The sequence below is a fragment of the Pseudopipra pipra genome, chromosome 1 (assembly GCF_036250125.1).
Source record: "Pseudopipra pipra isolate bDixPip1 chromosome 1, bDixPip1.hap1, whole genome shotgun sequence".
In the NCBI taxonomy this organism is placed as follows: domain Eukaryota; kingdom Metazoa; phylum Chordata; class Aves; order Passeriformes; family Pipridae; genus Pseudopipra; species Pseudopipra pipra.
This window is the reverse complement of record NC_087549.1, coordinates 138,260,038-138,287,707: the sequence shown is the minus strand read 5'-3', so window position 1 is coordinate 138,287,707 and position 27,670 is coordinate 138,260,038. Positions and strand designations below refer to the sequence as shown.

Sequence of the window (27,670 nt, the reverse complement as noted above, 5' to 3'; positions counted from 1 at the left end):
AGTGAATCTTGACATCTAGCAAATGTTGCCTATCGAAGAGGCAAAAAATGTTAACAATTACCAGATTATTTGAATCTTGGTGGGAAAGTTGACCTCCCATCTGATGACGGACAGCTCTTTACCTGTAACTGTGTGCCACTCAAAACTAGCCAATACATCATTTCACCATATATCTTAGTGTGAAATGTAGTTTATTTTATGTCATTGCCAAATATATCCCCAGGTACCAGAATACATTCCTCCATAACCACATGATCTCCTAGTACAACCTACTCTATCTTTTTTCTTCAGAAAAAAAACAATAAAGAGCCTGTCATTAGCAAAACCACACAGATCTATTTTAGGTTACATAATGAATACCTCTGATGCTATCACACTGGAATTCATCCTTCGCTTTCCTTGATGAGATGCCAAGCAATTTGGGAAGCTTCTTTCTTACACTAATTCATGCAAAGCAAGAACCGAATAGAACATCAAGGGCGTTAACTTAAGAAAATAGGAAAATAGAAGTAATTAGAACAAGAAAGCTCTATGACGTCAAAGATAAAACTTATAATGCAAAAAAATAAATGTAAATACAAGGCAAGGTCTGGTTGTTATTTAAGAAGACCCCTGGTACTACTAGCAGATTCTTCTATGGGATTAAAAAAGAATTCTAAAGTTGAAAGTTGAAACAGAAAACATACAGGAGAGAGACCACAACACACTGGAGGAAGAGTCACATCTCAAATATATTAAAAATATTGAATCAAGTATTCTATTTGACACAGGAAAATATCTGGGAGAAAAAAGTGTGAAAAACAAAAAGACCAGATTTTTTTACATAAACACTGGCCTCATGATACATAATAAAACATTATACAAAAAGATATCACAAAATTCAATGGTTCTTCAATGGTTCAGGGATTAACAATACAACTACACTTCAATCTTTGTAGTGAAATCCATTCTCATTAGTAACATGTGAACATTATTATAGTATCTTATTATGTTTCAGTGCCCTAAGTGAAATGAATTAAAGTTTAATTAATCACCCACAGACCAAAGGATCACATCATTGTTGCAACAAAACCAGAGCTATTAGTTTCAGAAAGGTCAGACTTCATTATCTGTGTCCTTCCATGGAGGACACTTCAGGCTTCTGAAGGAGACAGCACTGCCAAGGAAAGCCTGTAGTGCCGGCATCTCTACTGTGTCTGACCTTCAAAAAGATATTCCAGTCTTTTACACTCTCAATTCACAGCCCTTCACCACCACTAGAAATCTCACACATGTTACTTACAAATACTGTTGAAAGCTTGACAACTGAGTATAAAATTGTGGATGTTGTACTGTGGACTGGACACAGCCCAGGTGAATGACGGATTTAGTAAAACATGCAGCTTGTTAAGAAGGTATTGCAACTGACACTGGGGACATTGGATCAGTTGCTCAAAAAACTTTCATGAAATGATTTTGAATTAAGGTTTCTATATGGTGCATCAGCACACTCATATCAGCAGCACAGACCTGGTGATCCCCATTCCCTGTCTTTTTCAGGGTCTCTAATAGGCCCCAGTGGATTGGAGGCAGGGCGCTGTAAGAACTCAGCAAGTGAAGCTGACTTAATGGATTCTGGTTTATTTCTGCAATCCTCAAGGCCCTCAAGATAGCAGGTGCAAACTTAGAATAATGAGCTGTAGATGAAATAATAATCGGGCAAGTTCTATCCTGCAATCGATCTGCAACTACTTTAGCAACAGCTGTGTGCGTATCCAAAATATATCCTGTAGTACTGTACACAGAGTGAATGGCAGCTAGACAGTCCTCCTCAGAGCACCAGCCAGCCACTAAGTCCTGCTGAAGTTTTTCAAGTAGATCTTTCCGTAGCTGGAAGTGGCCCTGATTTTCCAGCTGGTTAAATAATTGTGTTACCAGTTGTCCATCTTCATTAGCAATCAGGTGCAAGTATCGCTCAAGATTGGAGGACTTCAAGATATCTACTGCTGATGAAAAAGTAGGAATTAATTTTCTTCCCCTCAAATCATAAACACCTGTTCTTATGAAGTCAGTCAAAACATTGTTTTCATTGGAAGCACAAATACATTTTCTGATAGGAATTCCCATCATTTTAGCATAGAAAGCCGCTAATATGTTGCCAAAGTTTCCTGTAGGAATGCAAATATCCACAGGGCTTCCAAAAGGAATAATACCTTGATGAACAAGATCAAGGTACGCAGAAGCATGATAAACTATCTGAGGAAGCAGTCGTGCCCAGTTTATGGAGTTTGCTGCAGCTAAAGCAGTTCCATATTCTACTGTAAGAAAGCCGGTAAAATCAGAATTAGTAAAGATTTGCTTTATAGCTGTCTGGCAAAAATCAAAATCAGATTTGACGCCCACTGACCATGCATTTTCTTTCTGACAGCCAATCATCTGAGATTTTTGAATTGGGCTTACTCCATCCTCAGGAAAAAAATTCATCACAGCAATTCTCTGTTTGTCAGTGTCATGGAGACGACTAAATCCATCTAGGACAGCACTCCCTGTGTCCCCAGAAGTAGCTACCAGAATCAAGTAATTGCAGCTTCTGGGAATGCAGGAGGCAAATAAATGTGGCATCAACTGTAATGCAAAATCTTTAAATGATGCTGTTGGTCCATGAAATAACTCCAGAAGAAACTGATTGCCTGCCAAATGCCTTACTGGGGCAACTTTAGAACAACTAAAGTTTTCTCCATAAGCAGTTCCAATAATTTCTGCCAGTTTAGAAGCAGGAATATCAGCAGGATGTATGCATCTTTCTAGTATGACCTCAGCTCTTTCAGTGTAAGTTGCTTCTATCAGACCTTGCCATTCTCCAGCAGTGAATTTTGGAAGTCGTCTCTCAGGAACAAAGAGTCCTCCATCAGGGGCTAAGCCCTGAATAACAACGTCACTGAAATACTTATGAGAGTCTTTTTCCATACTCCTTCCAGACCTACTAGACCGAGTTGAAATGAAAGTTTCCAGTTCTGAGTCTTGGTATCTCTTCACAGCATCAAGTACCTTTTCTGCTACAACCTCTGCTGCAGTATCCTCTCCACAAAAAACACGGATGTCGTACCACCTTTTGTAAAATGGCTTCCTAAACTGAAGTATGTCCTTGAGAGAATTACCAGCAGACAGGCCCACGATGCGATCCACTGCCATTGATTTCAGCCTGCTCATAATGACTGTTGTGGGCACATCCAGATACACAACTATTCCATTTTTCTTCACGTGCTGCATGCCAGCAGCATGCATTGGATTGGACCCACTAAGGGAAATGACACTTCCAGATGCTGAAAAATTCAACAGGGCTTTTCCTTCCTCCTCTAGAAATTCCTCATAACCAACGTCCTGCAGTTTTTCTGACACACTCATATTCCAGGATGTTTCAAGGACATCGTCATCTATGTCTATGACAGGGCAATCTAGTTTCTGGCCTACTATTCTCCCAATCGTTGTTTTCCCAGCACCTGGAGGTCCCATCAAGATAATATTTTTGTTTCCAAGAAGAGAATGGCTTGAAAACCATGACTTCCATATCTGTGCAAATGCAACAGGTCTTGAAAGCATCAGTTTTAAACACATGCTAGAAAGACTGTTTTGGGTTATTAGTCTCAAAGGCCGATACTGAAAAACGTGAAACATCTTCTGATGAGTTATTGTGGGGGTTTTTCCAAGGCAACTTGACAATCCACTTAACTGCTTCAGAAAGAGAAAAAAAAAAACAGACAAAAAACCAGTAACCAGTCCTTCAGCAAGCATCTAGGAAAAAAACCTAAAGGACATAAAATTCAGAACAAAACTTCAAACATAAATCCAGCTATGACTTCATCAGTGCCAGGGAGGTATTTCTCCGAGAAAGACTCATTCCGCTCTCCTGCATAATTCCAGCTCATTTCCACTGACAAATCCAATTGTTTGCAAATAATATTGTTCACAGAAATTCAAAACCAATTAGTTTTTCCTCTATTAGACTTGCTTTTAACTACACATTTACAAATCACGATTAACTTGATTACCTTCTTGCAATCAAAATGTTAACAAAATATACATTTGTCCCACCTCCCAAGTTAACTTTGATTTTTTTATACTTTCTTGCTGAAAAAACAAATGCAAGACCCACTTAAATACACAGATAACTCACAGTGTTGTGCAACAGCAAGGCTGAATGAGTTGCATTCAAATCTTCTGAAGGGATGCCAAACCGAGCAAGGGATTTGTGAAGAACTCCTATACTGGAATTGTATTGAGTGTAATTTGAGGGGGGAGAGAAAAGGGGGGGAAAGAGAGAGAACACATCATGAAGACACTCTACCTTCCAAAAAAAGTCACTAAGAAAGATGGATTTCCAAAAAAGATTAAGCAAGAAACTCCTGACATTGTCCTTTTTTTGCTTAGAGAAATAAACATCAGTATCAGCACTAATTGCAGCACATGATGTTTAGGGAGGTCAAAGGGGGAAAGACTCTCAAAATCTCCCTAAAACTGAGGAGGGGGTGGGAAGAGCATTTGCTCAATTCTGTGCAAAAGATGAGCTTGCAAACAGTAAGTCTGTGTCTGCATCCAGTGCTGTGACCTGGTGGACATGCTGTAATTACAAGATATAGAGCAAAGATGGGCATATCATACTGTATACGCTTTTTTTCCCTCAATCCTTAGCAACTCATCCTGTGTAAATACAAGTTTTTTGTAACAGTCATTAAAAAGGAAAAACAAACTGCAAAGTGTAATATCCAGTATCAATATAAAGCTGCAGTGCGATAGTAATGCACTCTAGTGCATTATGTATGTCTATATTCACAATAGGGACAGAAAGAGATCTTTGTATTAAGCTTGCAGATGTAAAAGAGTTACATTCGGGATCAAAAACCCCCAAGAATGTAGAGACAGTATTTTTGTGACTTTATTTCTTGAACTTAAGAATCACTTCAAGCATTATGTGTGAACTAAGGGAGTGCAAACCACACCAAGCACAGTCTTGCCTGCCATGTCCAGCTTCACTAAAGATTCACTTGCAGCTGCAGTCACTTGGTTTGTGCTACCCAGCTGCTGGGTGTAACATCTGGGCTGCTCTACGAAATTAGGCCATAGGTATTGTTTGAAATCAGCTTAGTTAACCTGGTGCAAAATCTTGCAGGGAATTCTTTATCCCGCTACTCATTTCAACCTACTGCAGTGTAGCCCACAGCCACTGAATGCCACCTGTTTCTTTGAGATAATGTTTTGTTCCAGTGGCTAAACTTTTCTGCAAAACCAGCTAAAATTAGCCATCCAACTTTAGATATGAACCCCCACGCCAGAAGGGTGTGGTTTTGTTACAGCAGAGCTCACACTCAAACCTCCAGTGAAATTTTATGCTTTGGCAATACACCTCCACCCTTCACCTGGACGTGGGCAGCACCTACACATCATCAGCAACGACCCACCATTCTGTCACCCACTGCCGGCGACAGCCCTAGTGAAAACCGGGCCGTGTTACTGGGATAGACACCAGATACAAGATCCTACACCGGCTCTCGCCTCAGCGGCTCGACGCGCCCTGAAGGAGCCGAAGCGTGGATGGGCGGAGGGAGGGGACCGGGGGGACCGCACCCACCCACGCACCCACCCGGCCACGGCAGCCCCGGGCTCCCATCTCCCCTCGGGAGTGGCGGCGGCACTCCTGTCCTGTCCTGTCCTGTCCTGTCCTGTCCTGTCCTGTCCTGTCCTGCCCTGTCCTGCCCTGTCCTGCCCTGTCCCGTCCCATCCCATTCCTTCCCTCCCTGTCCCGGCCCGGTTCAACCCCCTGCGCCCTGAGCGCAGCGCGCGCACGTACCGGCGGGGGCGGGGACCGCTGCCACAGGTGCCGCGCGCGCCCACCGCGCGCCCCAACGGCGCACGCGCAGCCGAACCGCTCGGCCCCTCTGACTTCACCGCCGTCCAGTGCGCATGCGCCGCCGACAGGTGGTGGCAGTGGCTCCGCCCCGTCATGGCGCCGTTACCCGGCAACGGTTTCCCTGGTAACGAACAACAGGAGCCAGCCCGGCCCCGCCCTCAACCTCTCAGAGCCCGGAGCTCCGCGGAGAGGTGCGAGCCCCGTGTCCCAGTTCCTCAGCGAGGCGGGCGCCCCTCGGGGAGGCGGCCGCTTCCCCGCGCCTGGGGTCCCGCGGCGGGAGGATGGCGACGCAGAGCGCCCAGGACGGTGCCTGTGACCCCCCGCCCCGGGCGGAGAAGCCCATCAAATCCGCCGGGTACGTGGTTGTGACAGAGCCACTTGCAGGCAGGGAGGGTGGTTCTGTCAAGGAAATGCATCTAAAGAGGTGTTAGAAAAGACCCCAAACAGACTAGTTTTTGAATAGTTATTGCTCCTCAGAAGGACGTTGAGGTGCTGGAGCGTGTCCAGAGAAGGGCAGTGAAGCTGGCGAAGGGGCTGGAGCACAAGTCCTATGAGGAGCAGCTGAGGGATCTGGGGGTGTTTAGCCTGGAGAAAAGGAGGCTCAGGGTGGACTTTATCACTCTCCACAACTGCCTGAAAGGAGGGTGTAGCCAGGCGGGAGTCAGCCTCTTCTCCTGAATCATGGGTAACAAGTGACAGGATGAGAGGGCATAGGCTTAAGCTGCACCAAGGGAGGTTTAGGCTGAACATTAGGAAGAAATTTTTTGGTGATTAGACATTGGAATGGACTGCCCAGGGAGGTGATGGAGTCACCATCCCTATAGGTGTTTAAGGAAAGACTGGACGTGGCACTTAGTGCCAGGGCCTAGTTGACATGGTGGTGTTCAGTCACAGGTTGGACTCGATGATCTCAGAGGTCTTTTCCAACCCAGTTGATTCTGTGGTTCTGTGATCTGAGGGTTTACAGCCTGCTCCATGAGCTGATGATTCCGTTTAGTGTCTTCAGTGTCATCTTGTTCACTGATAATTTACAAACACTCTTTATGCACAGAGGAATCACGTGATGTCTTTGTTATTTGCACTTACAACAACTTCTCGGTAATTAGCTGAAAAGTTGGCTTTTTTAATTTATTTTTCTCAGCGCCCCACTTCCATACTTTCTGTGTGTCAGGTTGACACTGTTCTTCCTCTGACATTGTTTCTTTTGCTTCTCTTTCTCACCTCTTACCTTAAAAACACAGAAAAGGCCTTTTGCCAATAGTTAAGCAAATGTGTTAGGTTTTTTTGAAGTCCCTATTAACGTAAGAGAAAACTGTTACACCGTAGTAACAGGGTTATCTGTTGTGCCAGGCACCCACCCAAGCCACTCCTATCACTCCCCTCCGCAACTGGAACAGGGGAGTGAAAAATATAATGAAGGGTTCATGAATTGAGATAAGGACCAGGAGAGATCACTCAGCAAATACTGTCAAGGGCAAAACAGACACAAATTCAGCATAGTAATTGAATTTCTTACTAACAAAATCGGAGCAGGATATTTTTCTTCTTCAATATGTTATCACAGAGGCATTACCACCATTCCTGATTAGCCTGGCCTTGGTCAGTGGTGGGTCTGTCCTGGAGCCGGCTGGCATCAGCTCTGCCAGACATGGAAGAAACTTCTAGTAGGTTCTCACAGAAGCCACCTCTGCCTGCTATCAAAACCTTGCCACGCAAACACAGTACATACACTGAGCATCTTTAGTAAAAGGTTAATGTAGGTCATAACTCAAAGCTTTGAAATGAGTAGAAGTATCAGTGATACTCATTAGAACAAAGATAGTTATCGTTTTTCAGGTAAAAGGATTTAGACTTGTGAGATTCCTAGTTCTTAATCTTCTCCATGTAGAAATAGATTGTTTGCTTGTTTGCTTCCATTGTGACTGGACATACTTTTGGAGGTAGATACTTTTGACAGACAGAGGAAGGTGAAAGGACAGTATGGCAAAGCACACACACTAAATCCATTCTTGTCCTAATACCATCTGGGGATTTGAATACTCTATGACCATCAGATTCAGTTTAGGCAAGGGGATCTTGGTTTGGATATAATCTGACTGAATCCCCTTCTGATCTCATTAACTTTTGTTGTCACCCCACTTCCTGCTTTACAATGTGACAAATATCCAGCTGGTAACAACAGTGTCAAACCTTGTTAAGAGCATAATTTGACCAGTTTAAACTAATGCATACAAAATCTAGTCTTTTGTGGGTTTTGTGGTTTTTTTGTTGCTTTCTTTTCTCAAATGAAATCTTATATATTTCACTCTCAACTAATGAGTTACTGCTCATGAAATCACAGCAAGCATTCTCATTTTCCCCAACTTTGGTGTCCCAAGGTTACACTTAAGGAAAATGTATAGACTTCTTCTGTCTTCTTATAGATGTATTGTCATTTTTCTCCTTTGCCAAATGATGAAGGATTAGATTCTGAAGTCTCCCATAACCATGTTTTCTTCCCTGCAACCCTTTCCTTGGCCTGAAAAGTCACTGAAAAGAAACATCTGCCACATCACTTTGTCCAAAATAATGCCTATAGCTGTCTACAAAAGATATCTTTACCTTATGGCAGTATGTAATAAACTCAGTGTCTTCTCATTCATTTTCTCATTCCAAGTGTCTCTGTGAACCCCACTAGGTCAAAATCCTCATAAAGTCAGTGCCTTTTTCTCCTGTATGCCTACAATGCTACTCCTAGCAAATGGTGAGGAATGTAATTATTTATCAGTTTGATGGGTTTGTGCCTGTCTGTAGCTGTTAGCTGTGAATTTAACAGAAAAACTAAATAAAACCTCATTCCTTATTTAGAAGTATTTATAGAATTATGTGTACTCTCATGTACATAATCCTCTTTCTGATTTTGGAGACCAAATCTCCAAAACACAGAACAACTCCTCATTTTTAATCAAGTCCTCTAACATGTTCTAATGTTATGATCATAAGTACAAATACATGCATTGGGCATTCTCAGCTCACGCACAAGAGCTTTCATCAGTGTTGCTATTATGATACATGTTCACTAGCCCAGCATTTCATGGTTTCTTTCTACTTGTTTTAGTGTTTCCATAAAATAGGTTGCACTATATGTAATATATAGAAATATAACTATATATATTTAATATAATAATGTATCATACAACAATATAACATAATTATATAAAATATATACGTATTATATATGTTATATGTAAAATATACAGGGGCGGTGTTTCCTTACCTGAAAATGTGGTATACTTTTTTTTCATAAACATGTTTTTTTCTGTAAAAGAAGAGCAGATTTTCATCAGATTTTGTCTACCATAAATTATTATGACATGTTTCCTAAAGATAGACTGATTTTAGAAGGTACAGTGAGGTAGCCATCGCTTCAGGAGCAAGGAGTTCTGCTCCCTCAGGCAAACATCTGTGCCAGCTCAGTCCTTCAGATAGAGGCAAGATGTTGCTAATCAGCTAATGATCAGCATTTGGCTTCTTTTGCAGATTTTGATTAAAGCAGAAGTAGCAGTGCCATATGCACCATTAGACCAAAACAGCAGTGTGTGCATACCACGTGCATACAGCTTTTCATGTCTGATTTTCACATAAGCTGTTCCAGTGCCAAGCCCACCACTGATTACAATTGTTCAGGATAGTAGTTTGGATCTGTGCAATATAAGAAATATACAGTGTGCTGTGCTATTTTGGAGCAGTGACCCATCTCATCTAATCTCTCATAATAGTCTGTAACAGATGGTTCAACAGGAACATTGAGACAGTGATACAGTGGACAGTAATAAGGAAAAAATTATGATCCAAGACATTCTGTCCAATTCTTAACTGTATTTGACATCTTTTCTCAAGCATAAATCACAGGCTCGTAGAACCACAGAATATGCTGAATTGGAAGGGACCCATCAGGATCATCGAGTCCAGCTCCTGGCCCTGCACAGGACACCCCAAGAATCACACCATGTGCCATAATGAATTCATGCAACTACTACTCAAAGCAGTTTATTTCCAAAATTTAGGTTTTGTTGAGTTTCAAAATGTCTGTGTTCAGTATTTATATTTGGGAGCCATTTCCCAAAGGGTGATAATATTGACCTTAAAGACACAAAAGCAGAAGGAAGAAGCAAGCTAACTTCAGAACCAGAAAACCCATTTGTCAGTGCAGTACTGGGTTTAGCCTTAGCATGGAGGTTGTGTGAATGATGGCCTTTATTTGGGAAAGAGTACAAAAAAAACCAGCTTAGGCTTTTGCCATGAACTACAGAAAAAATGTATATTCTTTTAAGAAGTATTTTGAATACTTTTTCTGACTCTTAACTTCTTTATGGTTATTTTTTAACCTCTAAGGTTTATATCCAAATTAAGAGCATTTGTGAAACATGAAGCAGAGAAAAATAAATCTCAGTGGAAAACTATGGGGCCAGCAAAAGTTGCAGTGCCATCTCCAAATGATTTCCTGCAGAAACATTCCAAGGAACCCAAGCTAGCACCAAGTAAGTGTAGACAGGAAATGCATGCAATGAAATGTATTTTTTAAAATAGAGAGTTAAGCCTGTGTGTCCTACAGTACGAAGTTATGGCAAGCTATTGGGTTGTAAAAACAAACCTCAAGAAAGTACTGCTTCATGGGGTCAGTATCAGGAAACCAGCTGTTGTAGGAATGAGCTCTGTCACTTGTGACATTACACTTATTTTTTGTCAAAAAAGAACATGAACTCAGACAGCTTGAATCAAATCATTATCTCTGACAATGACCATGTATTAGTGTTATGTCTAGTGGGAAATATGGTGGGAAATATTGTCTTTCATAGCTCACTGAAAGTGAGACTACTCTGGAGACTACTGAATTTCTGTTGGTGCCTTGGAGGAAGGATTACACTAAAATGGAGAAGTTTCTGTATTCTCTGGAAGGTTTGTGAGAAGTTGTTTACAATGGTTGGGGAGCAACAAGAGCAGGGCTCTTCCCTAAGGAGAGATGAGCCCAACATTGAGGGCAACCACAATCCAGGCTGGGCAAAGACCTCAGGAAGGGTTGCAGTCCCACCATGCCAGAGGCAGGAAGGCAGGGCAGGGTGGTGAGGAAAGTCTGTCCTGTCAGTGGCCCTGTGACCATCAGGCAAAATAGGGTAACAGGCCAGGTCCCTCCACTGATTCCACATAATTTTCAGGACTAGGACTAGGGGCAGGCATGGCTGAGACAGTTCAGCCAGGCACTGACAGCACAAGGCTGAGCTGAAATGGGGTTCCTGAGCCCAAGGGTGTGGGGTGGCTGCCCCAGCTGAGACTGGATGGGGCTGTCATTACCTAAGGGCCCTGACAACGAGCATCTCTACTAAAAGTAGTTATAATTACATTTGGAAAGAGTCCTGTACTGCTGCAGTTAAGAGGAAATGAGTGACATATTATAAAGAAAACCTATCTGAAACAACACAGTATTTCCTAAGTTATAAAACTTCTGTTAGGCCAAACAAGCATAATTATTTTCATAACAGTTCATTGAGAGTCAATTCTTTCATTGTAGATACTGTTGGGTTCTACTTTTATGTAATTCTGTACATAGTTATTTTATTTTGAAAAATGTAATAACATTAAGTTGCAAAGTTCCTCATGGTTATTGCTGTGAGAATGTTTACATGCTCTATTCACAGGAAAAAAAGAACAGGATGGTAAGAAACTGCCTGCACTATCAGTGCCACGGAGGACGTATCGCCCAGTTATTAGGATTAAAAAGAATTTTATAAGTAAAAATGCACTTGCTGTTATCAGAGGGGTACCTAAAAAGCCTCGACATTTTTGTGTTGATTCAAGACAGGGAGATAAATATCTCCTTGAACCTTCAGGACTTGTACCAAAATACATTAAAAAAAAGGTAAGTTTTATTAAGTTATAGTGGAAATACTATTAGCAATGCATATTTTAGGTTCACTATTCCATTCTCCTGTGAAATGTTTATGGTTCTTTTTGAGATGTTTAGATCCACTGCTGTTTGTGGTGGACCTTTTAAATTCATCAAGAACAAGTCACTGACACTAGAATTGTGCCTTGCCTTTGCTCTGCATTCATTTGCTTGTGGTGTCAGCCAAAAAAACTGGCAGAATGATGGTGCTAAAGCAATAGCATATGTGTTGTATTGGGAATCCAGGGAGTATCTAATGGGGAAACAAGTGGAATTCTGTGATGAATGACTGTTGGCTCCTTAGGAAAGACAGGCAGGGAAGAAGAGGGGAAGGTTGCCCTTTGACTGAAGAAGCTGTTCAAATATATGGAGCTCTTCTATGGAATTGTCAATAGGCTGGTTGAGCTCATGGGTCAGGATCAGAGGAAAGGCCAGCGAGTGTTAAAAGCGTATCTGTTATGGAACACCTAATAAGGTGAGGAACTGGATGAAATCCCTTTAAGCAACTTGAGGAAATCTTCAGATCACAGTGCAGCTTATGGAAGACTTTATGTTCCTTGATACCTGCTGAAAGGACAACACAGTGGGATGAAAGAAATCCAGAAAGGTTCCTGTAGCATGTCAGCAACAGCTTTCTAACACAAATGGTGGATGAGCCAACCAGTGATTATGCTCTTCTGGTTCTGCCACTTACAAAAGAGAAAAATTGGTCAGGGGTATGATAATCACTTATAGTCTGGGTTGCACAGGCCATGTAGTAGTTCAAGGCCCCTTCCTCCTCAGGGAGGTGGTAGTGTACAGACCCGGTACTTCAGGAGAGCAAACAGCAGCCTATTCAAGGGACTGGTAAGTTGGACCCCATGTGAGACAGCTCTGGAAAGCAAAGAAGCTTGAAGAGAACTGACATGCCTTTAAGGACAACCTCCTCCAAGCACAGGAACAGTCCATTCTGCTACTGAGAAAACAAGATATATCAAGAGTCTGGCTTATCTAAACAGGTAACTCATGACAGAGAATTAAGCAAAAAGAGATAACATATGACATAGCTCCTGACATAAAAGGTGCAAAAAGGACCTGAAGTCCTTGCAGTACCTTTGCATGGCTAAATATATATATAAACAATGCTAACTGTGGTGCTACCCAATACTAAAAGATTTGTGAATCTCTTAGCATTTAGTTGTAGTTTCATTTTACAAAAGTTAAGGCAAAATAGATGTGTTTCCCCAAGACCATCTGGGATATTCAGAAGGTATTTTTTCTCACAGAAACAATTCTGTCAAAACCAGTATGGGATAGTTTATCCTTCTTAACTAGTCCAATTTTTGTGTATGTGTGAACACTATTCACTCTCTTCTGTGGCATGCAACATTCAACAAAAAATAGGATACAGGAAGAACTTTTCAAAGAAAGTCTCTTAAGGAATGTGTTTCCAATCGTGGAATCTGACACCATGTAAAAATGTAACATAGCTTGCTGTCATTAACAGATTTCAAAATCCTCACTCAACCATCAGTTCTTATGAATAGACGTTTTAGCTTCTGTTTTCTGTTGTCTGCCAAGGTTGTAAAAAGAAATTGAAGGGAATTGTTTATACATTTTACTCAGGCTACAAAGACAATCATGTTTGATACTTTTAAGAACACAGTGATTTAAGATTTTAGTGCTCAGCAGCACAAATTGTCATTTCAAGCTATTTTTGCAAATGTAATATACTGTGGATGACAGGTATCTCTTTGTTTCCTTCTTAAAAGCACATATAAGGAACATCTTCCTTACCCTTATAGGATTATGGTGTTACACCAAAATATGTAACACAGAGAAATGAAGAAATTAAGAGAGAGGAGGAAGAATATGAGGCTAGTGTTGTGGAGCAGCTCAAGAAGAGAGCCTTGAAACAGCTATCTGATGAAGAAAAGACAAGTCTTCTGCAGGTGCATATTTTGATTTAGTGTAATTAGTAATATGTACAAAAGATTAAATAAGGTAGTGTAAGTCCATAAAAATAATAAAAGTATACTGGAATTTTTTTAAGTGAGACAGATGAATTAGCTACTTTTTCACTAGATGGAGCTGTAGAACAGTTGTAAAAAACTGAAAGGAGCTGATCTAGCTGCAGTTTTAATCCAGTTTTCAATTCTGTTTGATTCCTATCCCCCTTAATGACTTGGAATTTCAGTGAAACTTCAAAGTGCAGAAAATAACCTATATGGATTTAGTGAGAGTTAATCATGGAAAAACACATTTCTTTTCCCAGCACAGAATATTGCCCCTTTTTATTGGCAGTTTCTATCTTGACATTGTGACCTTACTGACTAAAACATAAGGTCATGCTTTAAAATGTGGCAAAAAAAAAAAAAGAAAACAGAATTAAATTGCAATATAGTCATAGAACAATGATAGAAAAATCTGTATTTTGTCAAGCTCTTTTGGATACTGTCTTTCATACAGTTTTGATTGAACAAGATTTTCTAAAGAGAAAGAATACCATGAAAGAAATAGAGTGTAAAAGAGACATTTTAAAAGTATATCCCACCCTTGAACTGGAATTTTTGCTGACCACTTTTTAGCCAAATTTCCTATGAAAATGAAGCCTACATTACTGTGATATCAGTTTATCAGTCTGTCCCTTAATAACTTGCTCTTAGCATCCACCTGAAGCAAATTAGTAGATGGATGGACAGCTTCAAGATGCTGAATTCCCACAAGAAAAAAATCCAGCAGAATATCTAAAGAGAAAACAGTGTCTAACTCCCTTGCAAAGATGAACCGGTTAATTGGCAAGGTCTGAACTGACCAGCACAATGGTGTCTCTTGCTTGTACAGCAAGCAGTAGAAGCTGGGAAGGAGTATGGAAGAGAGGTGAGGGTATTGCACTGAGAGCAATAAAGAACAGAACAGCAAGGGTGAAGATTAAGATATTTTTATGTTGGGAAAGGCATGGGATAAGCTCATAGTCCAACAAGTTAACTATGCAACAAAAATATGTGCAAAAAAGCATGTGAGTTCAGCTGCTCACAGTTCTGCATTTAGTTTGATTAAAATTATGCTCTATATTTTTAAAACACAGTAATGCACTAAAATATTTTTTAATTTAAAAGTTTTTATACTGCTTTTATTAACTCAGTATTTTGTACTTCTTTTTTTCCAAAACATTTGCTCTTTCATGGGCTTACTTATACTGTTATATTGTCAGGAGGAATTAGTATCCCCAGGGTATGTGGCTTCTACCCAGTGCTCAGCTGTAGACATATGGGAATTCCTGTCTTTTAAAATAATTGACATTGCTAGTGAACACATGTGCACTATCTGATTTGAAAGAATATGTGGCAATAGATGCCTGAGACCAAAGTCAAGCCTCATGACCTTAAAATAACAAAGGGAAATAATTTGTGCCAACATTTTTTGAACTCTCCATTATGCTTACTTTGGTTGGGATTTTATGAGAATAAAAGAGAATATTGGTAAATGCAGTACATATTTCTCACTGATCCAGCATGTATTAGAATTTTATAGAGAGAGAGCTGGATATTCAGTTTGTGATCTAGCCCATAGCAATAGTGGTCAGCATATTACATTGCTGTTGGAGTTGCTGTGAAGGAGAATTTTATAGAGAGAGTCTTGATCTGCTTTTGATCTCTCCACTTTGTAGGGATAGAGCAAATTGTGATGAGTGCATGCTCTAATATTTTAAAATTCACTGGTTTTTTCAGTGATTTCCAAACTAGTTTTTACTAATGTACACAAAGAAGAATTATTTAAAAGAAGCCACAATTCACTCTTCTATGAAAGTTTTTTGTAAAGATGATACTCATGATAATATATTTGTAAACTGTACCTGATGCCTGGTAGTTTACAAGCTTTATTAAAGTACTTTACAGCCTTGGATTGCAAAGACAAGTATCATTACAAGACAGTAAATAAATATCCTTGTTGCTCTATGTTTCCCATGTCGAGGTAGGGTTTTTAAATTTATGTAGATATTTTTATATGAAGATTGTTGGAATAACTTTTATGAACACTTAGATGCTTAATATGAATATGCAAAAAGCAGGAATTGCCATGCAATAAATATACTGGTTTGAATCCGTAAACTATTTGTTCATATTAAGAATTATGTTTTTCTTGGTGTTGGCAGAGAGAGTTCATTTTTTTTCTGTTAAATCAATTCCTACAGTCAACAAAATCAGACAAGCTTTTAAGCACAAGAGCCCTCGAGTTCTGAAATAGAAAGAACAATCTTCAAAACTAAATCTATATTAAGAATAAACTCTCTAAATTTAACTTCAGTATCTTCATCAATTAGCCAGTCAGTGAGGAAAAACTGCTTAATAATAATAGAAGACATGAGGTTGGAAATCATAATGTGCCATACAATAAGTGTGCTGGCTGAATCCAGTTTTAATTATGGAAGAGAGTTGAAAACTTTAGTTCCCAAGAGAGTAACTTCAGTTCTTTGTTTTTGAAGTTACTTTGTGATATCCTTTAAGGTGACAGAACTGAGAACCAAATACATTTTGAAGTGTTTTATCATTGACAGCTATGTTGTGTTATTTACTGAGTGCTGTCTCAGTTGCTTGTTAGGTGTGATTATTAAGTTCACCCATATAGTTTTCCTAAGGACATTTGATGTACTGAATAAACTCTACTAAATCCTCATGTATGCGTGGATGAGATGTGCAGATTTTGATTATACTTTCGAGGAGAGAAAGTAAGAGCATTTGTTGCAGTAATTGTGAGGATGTAAAGACAAGATTTAAATTTTATTTTTCTACCATAGTCTGGTTCCATTCAGCGTATATTGCTGGATAAAAGTTTGTCTCTGGTGTTGAATTACCAAGTTTGTGAGTAAATTTTGGATTATAGCATTTTAATTTATTTTTAGGCAGGGTTTTAGTCTCAGAGTTTTATATATGGAGGATACAGTTTGCTTTATCTAGTAAGGTAATTCTTGGCACAGCACCATTCAAAAAAGGTAGCACTGAGTACTAAGTGAAATTACTGTTGATAGGGTCAGTGACAGCTGGGGGTTTTAGTCCAAATGATAAATAAATTGCCTATAGGTGTTATTGTAAATGTAGATTAGAAACAGAATGCAATTCTTTAGAATTTTTTCAGGGTAGTTTACAGAAGCTAAAATATTGTGGGACTATTTTGGTGTCCATGGTCTGAGAAAAGTCTCAGTCACAGAAAATCAAACTGGGGGTGAGATGACCTGAAACTGCTGCTGAATTTTGGCTGGAGTTCCGAGTATTGAACTTTTAAGGATTTAATTAATTTTGTCCAATTAAGATGATGACACATTATTCATATACTTATCTGTTATTTTTACATTGCAGTGACACCAAATGCAATATTAATAAAAAGGTCAAGTCATTTATGTATATATTGTTCTTACTTTAAGTTTTTCTCATATATTCCCTTTCCGTGTAATGGCATTAGGGGCTGAAAAAGAACTGGGAGGAAACAAATCGTGAATTTCAGTGTCTTCCAGTAGTAACAGACACCAGGTACAAGAAGATGCATAAAGCAAAGGTGGAAATGAAGTTGAAACAACTGGAGCATGACATTGAAGCACTTGAGAAGCACAAATGGGTCTACATTGCAAATGAGTAAGGACTGTTGTTCAGATATTGCCTCTTTCCTCCTTGTTTTCTATCCCTACATCTCCAAGAAGCGCCTCCCTAAATTCTCAGAGGAAACTGTTACCATCAACTATTCAGAAGCTAATATTCAACTAATATAAGTATGTAGCTTCTTTAAAAAGTTGTTACATATAGCTGTCATCTGTACAATTCACAAAATGTTTGGAAATAAAATTCTTAACTAAACTTTGAGTGTAAATCGTGAATTTGTTATTCTTTGTAATTTTTACTAGCTGCTAAGATTTCTATAAACATAATACAAAAAAACATATAAAACCCTGTTTCATATGTTTGGAGCACATCTTTCCTTGCATAGCCAAAACAAAGGGAAATAATTGGCTGCTGAAGACAGCTTGGTAAATATAACTTCAGGATGGGATTGCTTCTGGACTACATATTAAAGAGCTGTTGTGCTTTATTTAAATGCTTGAGTGATTGTATTTCTAAGCAGCTTGGCTTCTGTAAAATATTTTGTGTACTCATTTTTTGTTACCAAAACCAATTCTTAATGTGGAAGCCTATAATAACATAGACTTCACACAATACAGATACCACATGTAGCTTGCTGTGTGTTTTTACGAGTAAAGAATTCTGTAATACTGTAGTAAATCTAAAACTAAATTAGAAAAATGTGTTTTGATTGAAATTATATGTGTGCTATTAGAAGGAAAGCAATATACTAGCATCGGAGTCAAGACAGGCAGAAATTATATCAGCACACTATTGCAGTTGTTTGCAGAGAAGGAAAAAATGTTTTTCTTTCCTACTGCTTAACCTTTTCTTCATAGAATTGTAGGTATTGTTTGGGTTAGAAAAGACCTTTTTCAGCCTTTCAGCCTTTCCTGTATAGTATCAATCACTACACCAGCAGCTGTTGTGACATCATAGTATCTGACATCAGCAGAGGATGAAGTAAAAAATCTGAAATTAACTATGAAAAGCCAGATTTTCACATACATTAAATTCCTTTCCTAAATTTGTGAGGGAATGGCTTGGAAGACTTCACAGTAATTCTAGGCTCTATTTCTTGTGCATTTTATACCTGTCTATGACGTGAACTAGGAATGTGTGGGTGAATAGGAATGTGTATTTTGTTCTCTGTAACTTATTGTTAAGAAATCATGTTCGTTTTCAAAGGATATAAGCTGGAAGAAAGCTGCAGATTTGTAAAATATGAATTTAATTTACTTTTTACTCAAAAGAATTACTTGCACTGTATATTTTAACAAAACCACACCAATTATTAGCACTTAATAACATATCACATTATGTCCTAGTGAAGATGCTGTTCTTAAGAAATGCAATACAATCAAACAAGGTTGTTTCTTCTGGCTTAAAATATAAAACAGGATTTGACTCCAAAACAGCAGGCATTCCCATTGCCTCCTTCTCAGCTTTTAGTCACTCATAGACTATTTGCCTGAATTAGGTTAGGATGTGGATTTGGTTCTTCCATTTATTACCAGTGCTAACTTTATGGAAATGCAAAGTAGGTGGTGTCCTATCCTGAAATTTGGGACAAGCAGCTAGGCCACACTCAGAAACATGCATCATTCACCAGTAATAATGACTTCTTTTTGAAATTGTCAGAAGAATATTAATATATTATTGGGAAGTTAGGAAGTGAGTGGGCAGAGGTGCAAAAAGTGTTCCTGCTTAACAGGAGAGGGAGAGACTAAAGCCAGTGTCCTTCTGTAGCTGAGTGGGCTGTTACCAGTGTCTTTCAACAGTACTGTGGGGTTCTTTTTCATAAGCCTCATATAGTTCTTTGCAGGTAACTCTGCTGCACACGAGATGTTCCCCTCTTGAGACATGTGAATAGCTTCTGTCACCCTATGAATAGGCTATAACTCCTTTTGATGTGTATTCCATATGACCTTCCAACACTTCTGATTATGGACAAAAATATATTATAATGAAAACCATTGAAAATATACACAGAAGGACAACATCCTTACCCTCTGGCTCCCTCGGGGAAGTTTGATAAAATAAATTCACAGAATCCAAATAATGTAACTCTGTATTTATATGTTAAGGAAATGCCAATAATTGAAAGTGTAATGTTCATGAATCAACTAGTATGTACCACTGGTATAACAAAACGAAGAAGGCGAATAAACTCAGTTGTTCTGATAGAATTGTTTCTTCATAAAATCTATTAAATATTAACAGGAACAAGTCTGTCCACAGGCTAAGAAGTAGCATTACCAGTTGGAACATTCTCTAAATTCAGTAGTTAATTACTGATAATCAGTGAAGTAATGAGAGGAAATGCTTCTAGTCCTTCATAATTATCAAATTGATAATTTTAAATTGTCTGTTTTATATTGGATAATCATCAAAAAACATGCAAAACAGGGCGTGAATGCTCTATTGGTCAGTAAGAGTTACATTGCCACAAGCTGAAAATATTTCCTGTTGGAAGTTGTGCATGACAAAACTGTGTATCTAATTTCTAAAAATAAAAACATGAAATTATGATAAATATCTCACTGGCTGTTCTCGAGAATGAAACTATTTATATTCAGGAAGGAAGGGATCAGATATGGCATCGTCACAAACAGAGGGAGTTCCTGATTGTATGGCTTCGATAGAGCGGCCTCAAGCAAGCATCAGGTCTGGCAGGAGCATATGGGCTCCATGTGGCTGGTCTCAAGGCATGGTGGCTTCTTGGGCTCTGCATGCATTCCTGGGGACTAAGTCTGGGAGAGTTCCTCAAAATCTTCCTTTCAGAGGGATAACCTCATTCCCCTCGTAAAACAGAAAGGACAAAATTCTGGGGGAAAAAAATAATATGGGAGAAATGCCTCACTGAATTCATTTTCCTTAGTCTCTGTAGGTGGATTTTATTGTAGGAGGGCACGTTCTGGCCCTTTGTACACTTTGTGGAAAACTCCTGCTGTGATTTCTCTACCATAAAGCTAAAAATCTAGGCCTTTCACTGGCGTACATTTTAGGGAAAATGTCATATCTAACAATTTCAGCCCTAATGAAGGTAGGCATCTTTCAGATAAGAAAATTTCACATATATGCAGATTAATGATAGTCCTAGATAAATGCTAGCCCTAGTAAATACTTTCATCCTTGGCTTTAGGATGCTTATAATATTAATAATATAATTACAGGAGATACAGGTGGCAAACCCTGTTATTAGGGTTGTCTGACACTTCCCATAGTTGAGGAAGGCAGCTGCTGAGCCCTGCAGCTGATTGGCATTGTCCACTCCAGTAACTAGAGGTGTATTGAGCCTGACCAAGGAGGAGCAGCCATTTCTGCCATGAAGGGACATCTGATGTGGTGATGAATACTTGACCACTGAATGCCTAAATTGTATTTTTTTTTCATTCTGTGTCAATCTTCCTCCAGCTCCTTTTTTGTCATGCAAAGTTATGTAAATAAAATGTGAGTAAATTCAGGGGTTTTACCCTCCAGGCTAAGCAGTGGCATTATGGTATAAATGCAAGGTGAGTTGTTTCTTGTTTGTGTTTTCTTATTTACTGTTTAAAGGGTGGTGATGTACATGTGACTGGCATTTCACTAACTTATGGAAACCAATTTTTTTCTAGACTGTACCTCCAACAAATGATTGTAGACAAGCAGACATAGCCAAATAGCAGGCTATGTGCATGTCAGCTGGACTTGTTGATGCTGCTACGAGAATGAACTTCTGTTCAGTCACAGTACTAGCCTGTGGTGTTAATTCATTATTCCACGCCTGCCTCCACATTGACTCCACAGCATGGAGAAATTCACACAAGCATGCACACACTGGAATAATTTTGTCTTCAAATCTTTCCTCAAATGTCCTTTGCAATATTTCCCACCAAAAATTTAACAACAGCTAAACTGCTGGTGAGCTGAGATTAGGGTTTATCTCACTGACCTGTGCAGTTTCCTTGAACTCCCCTGGCACTGTAGCCCTTTCTTTCTTGTCTTAGGCTTAGATTGTAAGTTATCTGTCATGTGGATCATCTCTTTCTCTCTTTGCTTAGTGTCTGACACAATAATATTTTTGTCTGTAAGTAGAGCTCCTGTGTGCTTATAATAATAGTAATAATAAATATGATCATCTGGGGATGAATTAAGACCATGAAACAAAGGGAACAGATTCAAGTTGTTTACTAAAAGGATCTGTTTTCCAAGAACCCTCATCTCATTTGTTTCAGCAACTGGAAAGTAGGAGCTGAAGGAAGATTTAAAGCACTTAACTTATTCCCTGGAGCAATATGATTTATTCATGTCTTTGTCATAGAATGTTTTTGAAATGTAATGGTAAATGACATACCTGGCTTTTTCACTGGTAACCATTAATACTGCATTTCTCATTTTTGGGGTTCCTGAGTTCTGCAATTTGAGCCCATCTGTTTCAAATACAGGATATGTGTGACTAAAATTAGAAGTATGCTTTAAGCCAAGACAGCACTATGTAGGAGTTTGAATGCTGTTGGTTACTGAGAATTATTGAAATTGATGTTTAATTTACTCTTGCTAGGTGAAAGCCCCCATATGGAAAATTCAGGTGACTCAATCCTCTAATTCCCAGAGCTGCTGTAAAGATGGACAAGTACTTCTAGAACTATTTCCATATTGCTTTGAGGTCCATATTAAAGCTGAGGAAGCAATGTAGTAATTCTCTCTTTGAAGGAAGAAACTCCAGTAGTGTTCAATGTGTGGGCCTAAGCACTGCACAAGGGAGAAACAACCACATTTGCTGTTTGCTCAGGAGGAATAATTTTTTACACAAACAATAAAATTAGCAAATGCTCTAAATCCAGCATTCCAGCACCCTCAGGGAGCAGGCCATTCTGTGCAGCAAGAGAACTGTTGCCTGGCCAGCCATGAACATTCACTGCTCTACATTACAGGAGAACTTGCAGGACCAGACTGTTTTTGTGACTGCACTGTTTACTCTAGGCAAGCTGTGAAGGATACAAAATTACATCAAAGATGACTGAGCTATTCTGGGAAAAAAGCCCTTAAACTGCTACTTGTTTAGTTGTTTAAGACACACAGAATTCTTTTGTTTGGCAGACTTTCCAAAATTTGTTTTAATTAATAAAAACAGAAAAAGGAGAGATGAAGCCAAGTGAACAACCTCCTTTAAAAAGAAAACAATCTCTAACAGTTAAATTCATTACACTGGGTGTGACTCTCTATATAGTTAAAATTCCCTGACTAGCTTTCATGATCATGCATGATGAATTTGTCATAGGATATGATGTGAGCAGCATTCCTTGAAAATAATGCTTTATCATTCAAATGTCAATATCTGTAAATAGCTAGCTAGGGGAGATACTTCCATAATATTATGAGGAATATAAAGTTTATTCTAGTATTAAAGGACAGGAGGAAATTTCTGTTTGCATTTCTTTCAGCTATAAAGAACTCTATATTAATAATATGAACCTGAAAAGCAGGAAGAGTATCTTCAGGAGACAGGAAATTGCAAAGTGGAGGTCTCGCTGCTCTAGTTTGGCACAGTGAGATTAATAACAAACAAAAATGTAGTTTTGTATTAAAGATGTTTATCACAGACTAAATAAGTCAGAGCTCAGAGTTCTGTCAAGCAGTGCCTAACAGTGATTTAAAGAGCATAAAAATTTAAAAAACAGACTAACATCTTGAATGGCAGCTTTTAGCCATTTTCTTGGTATTGAAGCTACCATAGTTTATTCTCAAAGCCTAAGTCAGTCTCAGACTCAGAGCAGGTTAACTCTGACAGCTAAATGATCCAAGCTTCCCTTGTGGATCTTAGATGCTGCAACTGTTTCAAAGCTGAACTTTCCACGTCCTCTGAAATGGAGGCAATTCTGTTGAAATCGAAGGCGGACAGGAGCCAGATTCCAGCTCGCAGTGCCACTCTGTCACCTGCTGTAGTACAGTAGTCACACAGAGCAAGTATAGCATCCATACTGCTGCACATCACAGGATGCTACCTAGCCCTGCTAATGGGACAGCTTTTCCTACAGCCTCCCTGTGTTTGTGAATGTAGGAAAATGTTTTGAAATAGTGCTTCATGTTCTCCCAGATGTCTGTAACGCTGTCTACCAAATATGTTCTGCTGACTTCATGGCCTCCAGCAGCCACTCTATGGACTGGGTAACTACCTCAGGTAATGCATAAGAACTTAAAATTCTGGAATATATTAAAAATGGATGTGAAAACAATTCAGAATTGCTTTCAACATGCCTTAAAAGTACTGTATATGCTAGACTTTTGTTTTTTATAATCTCTTCAGTGATGATTTTATCAAAAAATGTCTTTCTCTGCCACAACTGAGGGGAGGGGTTGTTGTCACTTAACTTGTAACCACCAAGAAATGCAGGTTTATGCTTGATAAGATTGTTTACAGTTCTGCTGTTCACATAACAGCTGCAGCAACAGGCAGAACCAGAATCAGAGCTCTTCCTTCATGCCCTAATTGGCAAGCTTCTACCTCTTGAAGCCAATTGGTAAGCCATACCTCTTGAAATATTCTGAATTTTCATGCCTTTCTTGTCTAGTTTTGGTGTTTACATATTAAACCGAGTTGTCAAATGTTTGTTATAGCTCTTTGTGAGGAGAATACATAATGAAGTTGCAAAGGTTGCTTAGAGGTAACTCCATGATCATGTTTTTCTTGATATTGCTTTCTTGATATATTCCTGCCCCTGACCTTCTATTTTCAGTATTTCTTTACATTAGAGTTGTGAAAGGGTGGACATGTCCTAATTTTATCAGTAACAAGCTAAGAGAGGAACAGACGTGTAATTGAAATTATAAAGTTTTTTCTGTAAAAGCCTAAGATATAAATACATTCACAAGGGATTTGCATATAAGGCTTAAATCTGCTCTGCTTCTCTGTGTGTGCTTCTTCCATGTGTCCAGACCTACCCAGACCTACTTGTTAGTACCATCTACCCTTATTTTCTTTGTTCTTTTACCCTTTGATCATTTCCCATGGTTGTATGTCTAGAAATGTTTATTCTTTTCCTCCTATTTTTAGTTTATAAACAAATAGCTAAACAAAGATAATAAGAGCATTCTTCAGAATGTTTACAGGCTTTTTCACACTTAAGGCCCTAATAACATGTTTTCAATAATCATATTTTGGCCATAATTTAAAAAAGTTTTGAAAATTTACTGTAAATTCATTCATTCTACAACAGTTCATACTGTAAAAACCCAATGTAAATATTCAGTAAGTACACATAACTCCATAGCAAAATCCTTAGCAGCTTCATTTCTGTCACGCACAAAGAAACTCATTAATTCTAGTTCCTGTTAATTCTGCGAGTTCACAGATCCATGAATTTGTCTCATTTGCAGAAAAGATAAAAAAAATTATTACATTTTATGCCAATGAAAAAATGTTACATGGCGAAGAGTAGCTTTGTGGATCGGGCGGGTGGCTGCTGATAGCAGCACCACCCTTCAGACGGTACTCCAGCTAAATTTATCTATTTACTTACTATTGTTTACAACACTTCATTACACTTCTTAAGCAAGCCCTGTAGAATTGCTGGAAGAGAAGAATACCAAAATGAAGACTTAACAAAATGCAGTCATTCAACCTTGATGGGAAGAACAAACATTTCCTGCTTAAGTTTTCAGCACAATGCCAGAGGAATTTTTTTTTTACTGTCTTGTTCATGTCGACGTTTTTCAAAGCATTTAGCTTCTGTCTGTAGTGTAGTTAGAACAATCTCTTGTATTGCAGTGATCTGATAAAGAATATTTAAAAAATACAGAAAACTCTGTAATAGTAACCCAAATAGTCCAAAAGTAGAAGAAACCAGTACTCAAACAGCGGTGGCAGAATTGATCTATATTTCTAGCTGTAATCCAAATAGCTTCAGATCTACAGAGCCCAGCTCTGTGTTGTTAATGCAAGAGTTTTTTCAGTAATATGGTGGTAAGTGAATCAGACTGCATTACCTTTGGGCAAATGCGGGCTTCAGGAGGGGTTCTTGCCCACCTCCAAGGAAGAAGAATCTTCAAATCTTGAAAAGTGACTGTGGGTACAAATCAGGAGCATCTAATTCCAAAGTTCAGATGAAACACTGAACTTTCTCAATAATTGTATGAAATGTTGATGTGTAACTGAAAAGCAAATCTATTTAGGGATTTTGTCCATTATGAAAATTTCCTATGTATTTTACAAACATATTTTTATTTACTTTATGTAAATTTATACAAGTCTCTATATGCTATTCGAATTCACTGCTTTTTATTAAGTTTATTTTAAAGCACTGTGAACAGGAACTATTTTTTCCAGCACACCTCAATCTTCATACACAGGCATCACTTCTGAGGCAGGTGTATTCTGGAGGGGGTCCTTGTCACTTTGCAAAACCTGGTCCTCTGTTCTTTCAGGTATGTTGTCTACTGCAGCAATAGTTCTTCCAAGAATAGTTCCTTAATCCATCAAAAAGCAAACAGACTTGGCTTCATATAAGAAAGGACTGAGCACAAGATAACCTTCAATTGCTTTAGTACTTAGCCGGATATTAATCAGTGATTAATTTAAAGAAGACTTCTTAACACCAGATTCCTAAGTTATTAATTGCCCTATCAGTTCTAATGCAAGTGCTCTGAAAGGATTCACTTTAAAACCAGTCCATCTCGGACACCAAACTCCAAGGGTAGATGTGCCCATAGCGTTCCTTGGATTCATCTGAGACCTACAAGTGTCAATGATCACACTGTAGAAAAGTAATGTACCAAATGGAAATGTCTTCCTACTTGGTTGGTAAGAGTCCCCCAGGTACCCCTAGGCATGTTTAATTATGCCCAAGTCTCCTCTAAAAGCAACTTTTACTTTCTTTAATAATTTCTAGTATAGGAATGGCAGAATTCTTGCTGTATATTTGACTGAAGAAGAAGAAAGACGCGAGAAGAAAGAGACAAGCTCCTTCTCATCTGTGAGGCTGTGAAAGCAAAATATTAATAATAACTGTAGCAGCATTGGAAAGGGGGTGGCAGAAAGTTGTGTTGTTCCTAGTTCCTGCTGTGTTTTCCTCCCACTCCACAGACAGCACAGGCACCGCGGGGGTGGGCTGGAGGCACTGGGAAGACACAGCCTGCTCCAGCACGCACAGAGTGGTGGGGAAGGAGCGGCATCTCAGAACACAGCGAGGATGGAAAGCGTGATTATCGAACTGCCGGAAATTTGCTTTCCGGCATCCCATTTTCCCTCCCCTAGAGTATAATCAAAATCCTGTTAAAACGGCCGTTTAAACCACACCAGCTTAATCTCACCCACTTATCCAGCCCAGGCCTCTTATGCAGCCCTGCCCAAGCCGCTCCACTTCACTGCCCGCTCCTACACCTGTACCTGCTCCCGCCCCTGACCCCGCTCCCGCTCCCGCTCCCGCCGCTCCCGCGGCCCCGCCCCGCAGCCCCTCGGGCGGGCGGCGCGCACGAACATGGCGGGGCCGGGCGGCAGCGGCGCTGGAGGCCGCGGCGTTGTGGTAAATGCGGAGCGGGGCCCGGCCCGGCCCTCGCCCCCGCCCTGCGCGGTCCCCCCGGCGCTTCCCTTCCTTTCCCTTCCCTTCCCCTGCTTGTGCCGCGTCCCCTCACCCAGCTCCACTCCCGCCGTCCCCGGCCCCGCTGCGGCAGCCGGAGGGGCACGGCCGTGTTCGGCTGCCCGGGCTGCGCCGCGCTCGCGGCTTCTTCCCCCGTGGAAATGCGGTCCTGGATCACCGCGAGCGGCTCCTGTGGCCGTGGCTGCGCTTCACCGGGTTCCTCGAGTAACGGAGATGAGGATCCTCAGGGATCCCGAGGTGCCTGGCTCCCACCGGAACGCTCAGGCGCCTCTGGGGATTTGTGGGCTCCCTGAATGCAGGCTGGGATAGGAAATAGCCCGAACTTTGGCAGTGTGTTTGGAGTGCCTGTGGGGATGGATCAGTGATGCAAAAAATGAATGAATGTGCCCCTTATTCTGAGGGACAAATCAGATTCTCCCGTGAAGGAAATGCCATCACTGCCACCACCTTAGGTATGTTCTTATTTTATTGTGGCATTGGGATTTTAGCAGGAAATTACAGGACAGCTGCCCAGATCATGGTCCAGAGCCCTGTATGTAGGCAGTGGTCACACTGTGTCCATGCCACTGTCCCGTCCATCCTGAGAGACAGCCCTAAGGACCAGCCTCTCCATGTTTGAGCTCTGTCTGAAACTGCCACACACCAACCACCTCTCCTGACACCTGTAATAAATTCTTAAAGCAGGTGATTGTGT

General features: G+C 39.8%; 3 protein-coding genes across 9 annotated transcripts in view; 2 read left to right on the top strand and 1 right to left on the bottom strand.

Annotated features, from left to right (window-relative positions):
• Positions 1 to 174: 174 nt before the first annotated feature.
• On the bottom strand, positions 175 to 5,994 carry THNSL1 (threonine synthase like 1). The gene is given in 5 exon segments (XM_064635739.1): positions 175 to 3,711; positions 4,154 to 4,196; positions 4,198 to 4,244; positions 5,825 to 5,904; positions 5,907 to 5,994. Coding segments are annotated over 5 exon segments (2,523 nt in total). The 5' UTR covers positions 5,980 to 5,994; the 3' UTR covers positions 175 to 1,431.
• On the top strand, positions 5,963 to 17,635 carry ENKUR (enkurin, TRPC channel interacting protein). 2 transcript variants are annotated; one of them, XM_064635761.1, is made up of 5 exons: positions 5,963 to 6,075; positions 10,259 to 10,404; positions 11,560 to 11,780; positions 13,592 to 13,738; positions 17,247 to 17,635. In XM_064635761.1, the coding sequence occupies exons 1-5, from the start codon at positions 5,978 to 5,980 to the stop codon at positions 17,418 to 17,420; spliced, it is 786 nt and encodes a 261-aa protein (XP_064491831.1). In that variant the 5' UTR covers positions 5,963 to 5,977; the 3' UTR covers positions 17,421 to 17,635. The 2 variants fall into 2 exon arrangements, with proteins under 2 accessions (XP_064491831.1, XP_064491820.1); XM_064635750.1 differs by having other exon boundaries at positions 6,052 to 6,239.
• A 9,168-nt stretch (positions 17,636 to 26,803) lies between these two features.
• Positions 26,804 to 27,670, top strand: part of PRTFDC1 (phosphoribosyl transferase domain containing 1) — a 44,606-nt gene continuing 43,739 nt past the window's right edge. For 5 of the 6 annotated variants that reach the window (XM_064635720.1, XM_064635711.1, XM_064635692.1 and 2 more), the window contains exon 1: positions 26,804 to 26,901. In XM_064635720.1, the coding sequence (XP_064491790.1) occupies positions 26,857 to 26,901 (45 nt within the window). In that variant the 5' untranslated portion in view covers positions 26,804 to 26,856. The other variant, XM_064635701.1, reaches the window with a different exon arrangement.

Bases quoted from the DNA above. Each gene is read 5' to 3' on its own strand.
- ENKUR (XM_064635761.1), top strand. From the start codon at position 5,978: ATGGCGCCGTTACCCGGCAACGGTTTCCCTGGTAACGAACAACAGGAG. The intron at 10,405-11,559 runs GTAAGTGTAGAC...CTCTATTCACAG, and splicing joins GGAACCCAAGCTAGCACCAA to GAAAAAAAGAACAGGATGGT. The intron at 11,781-13,591 runs GTAAGTTTTATT...TTACCCTTATAG, and splicing joins CAAAATACATTAAAAAAAAG to GATTATGGTGTTACACCAAA.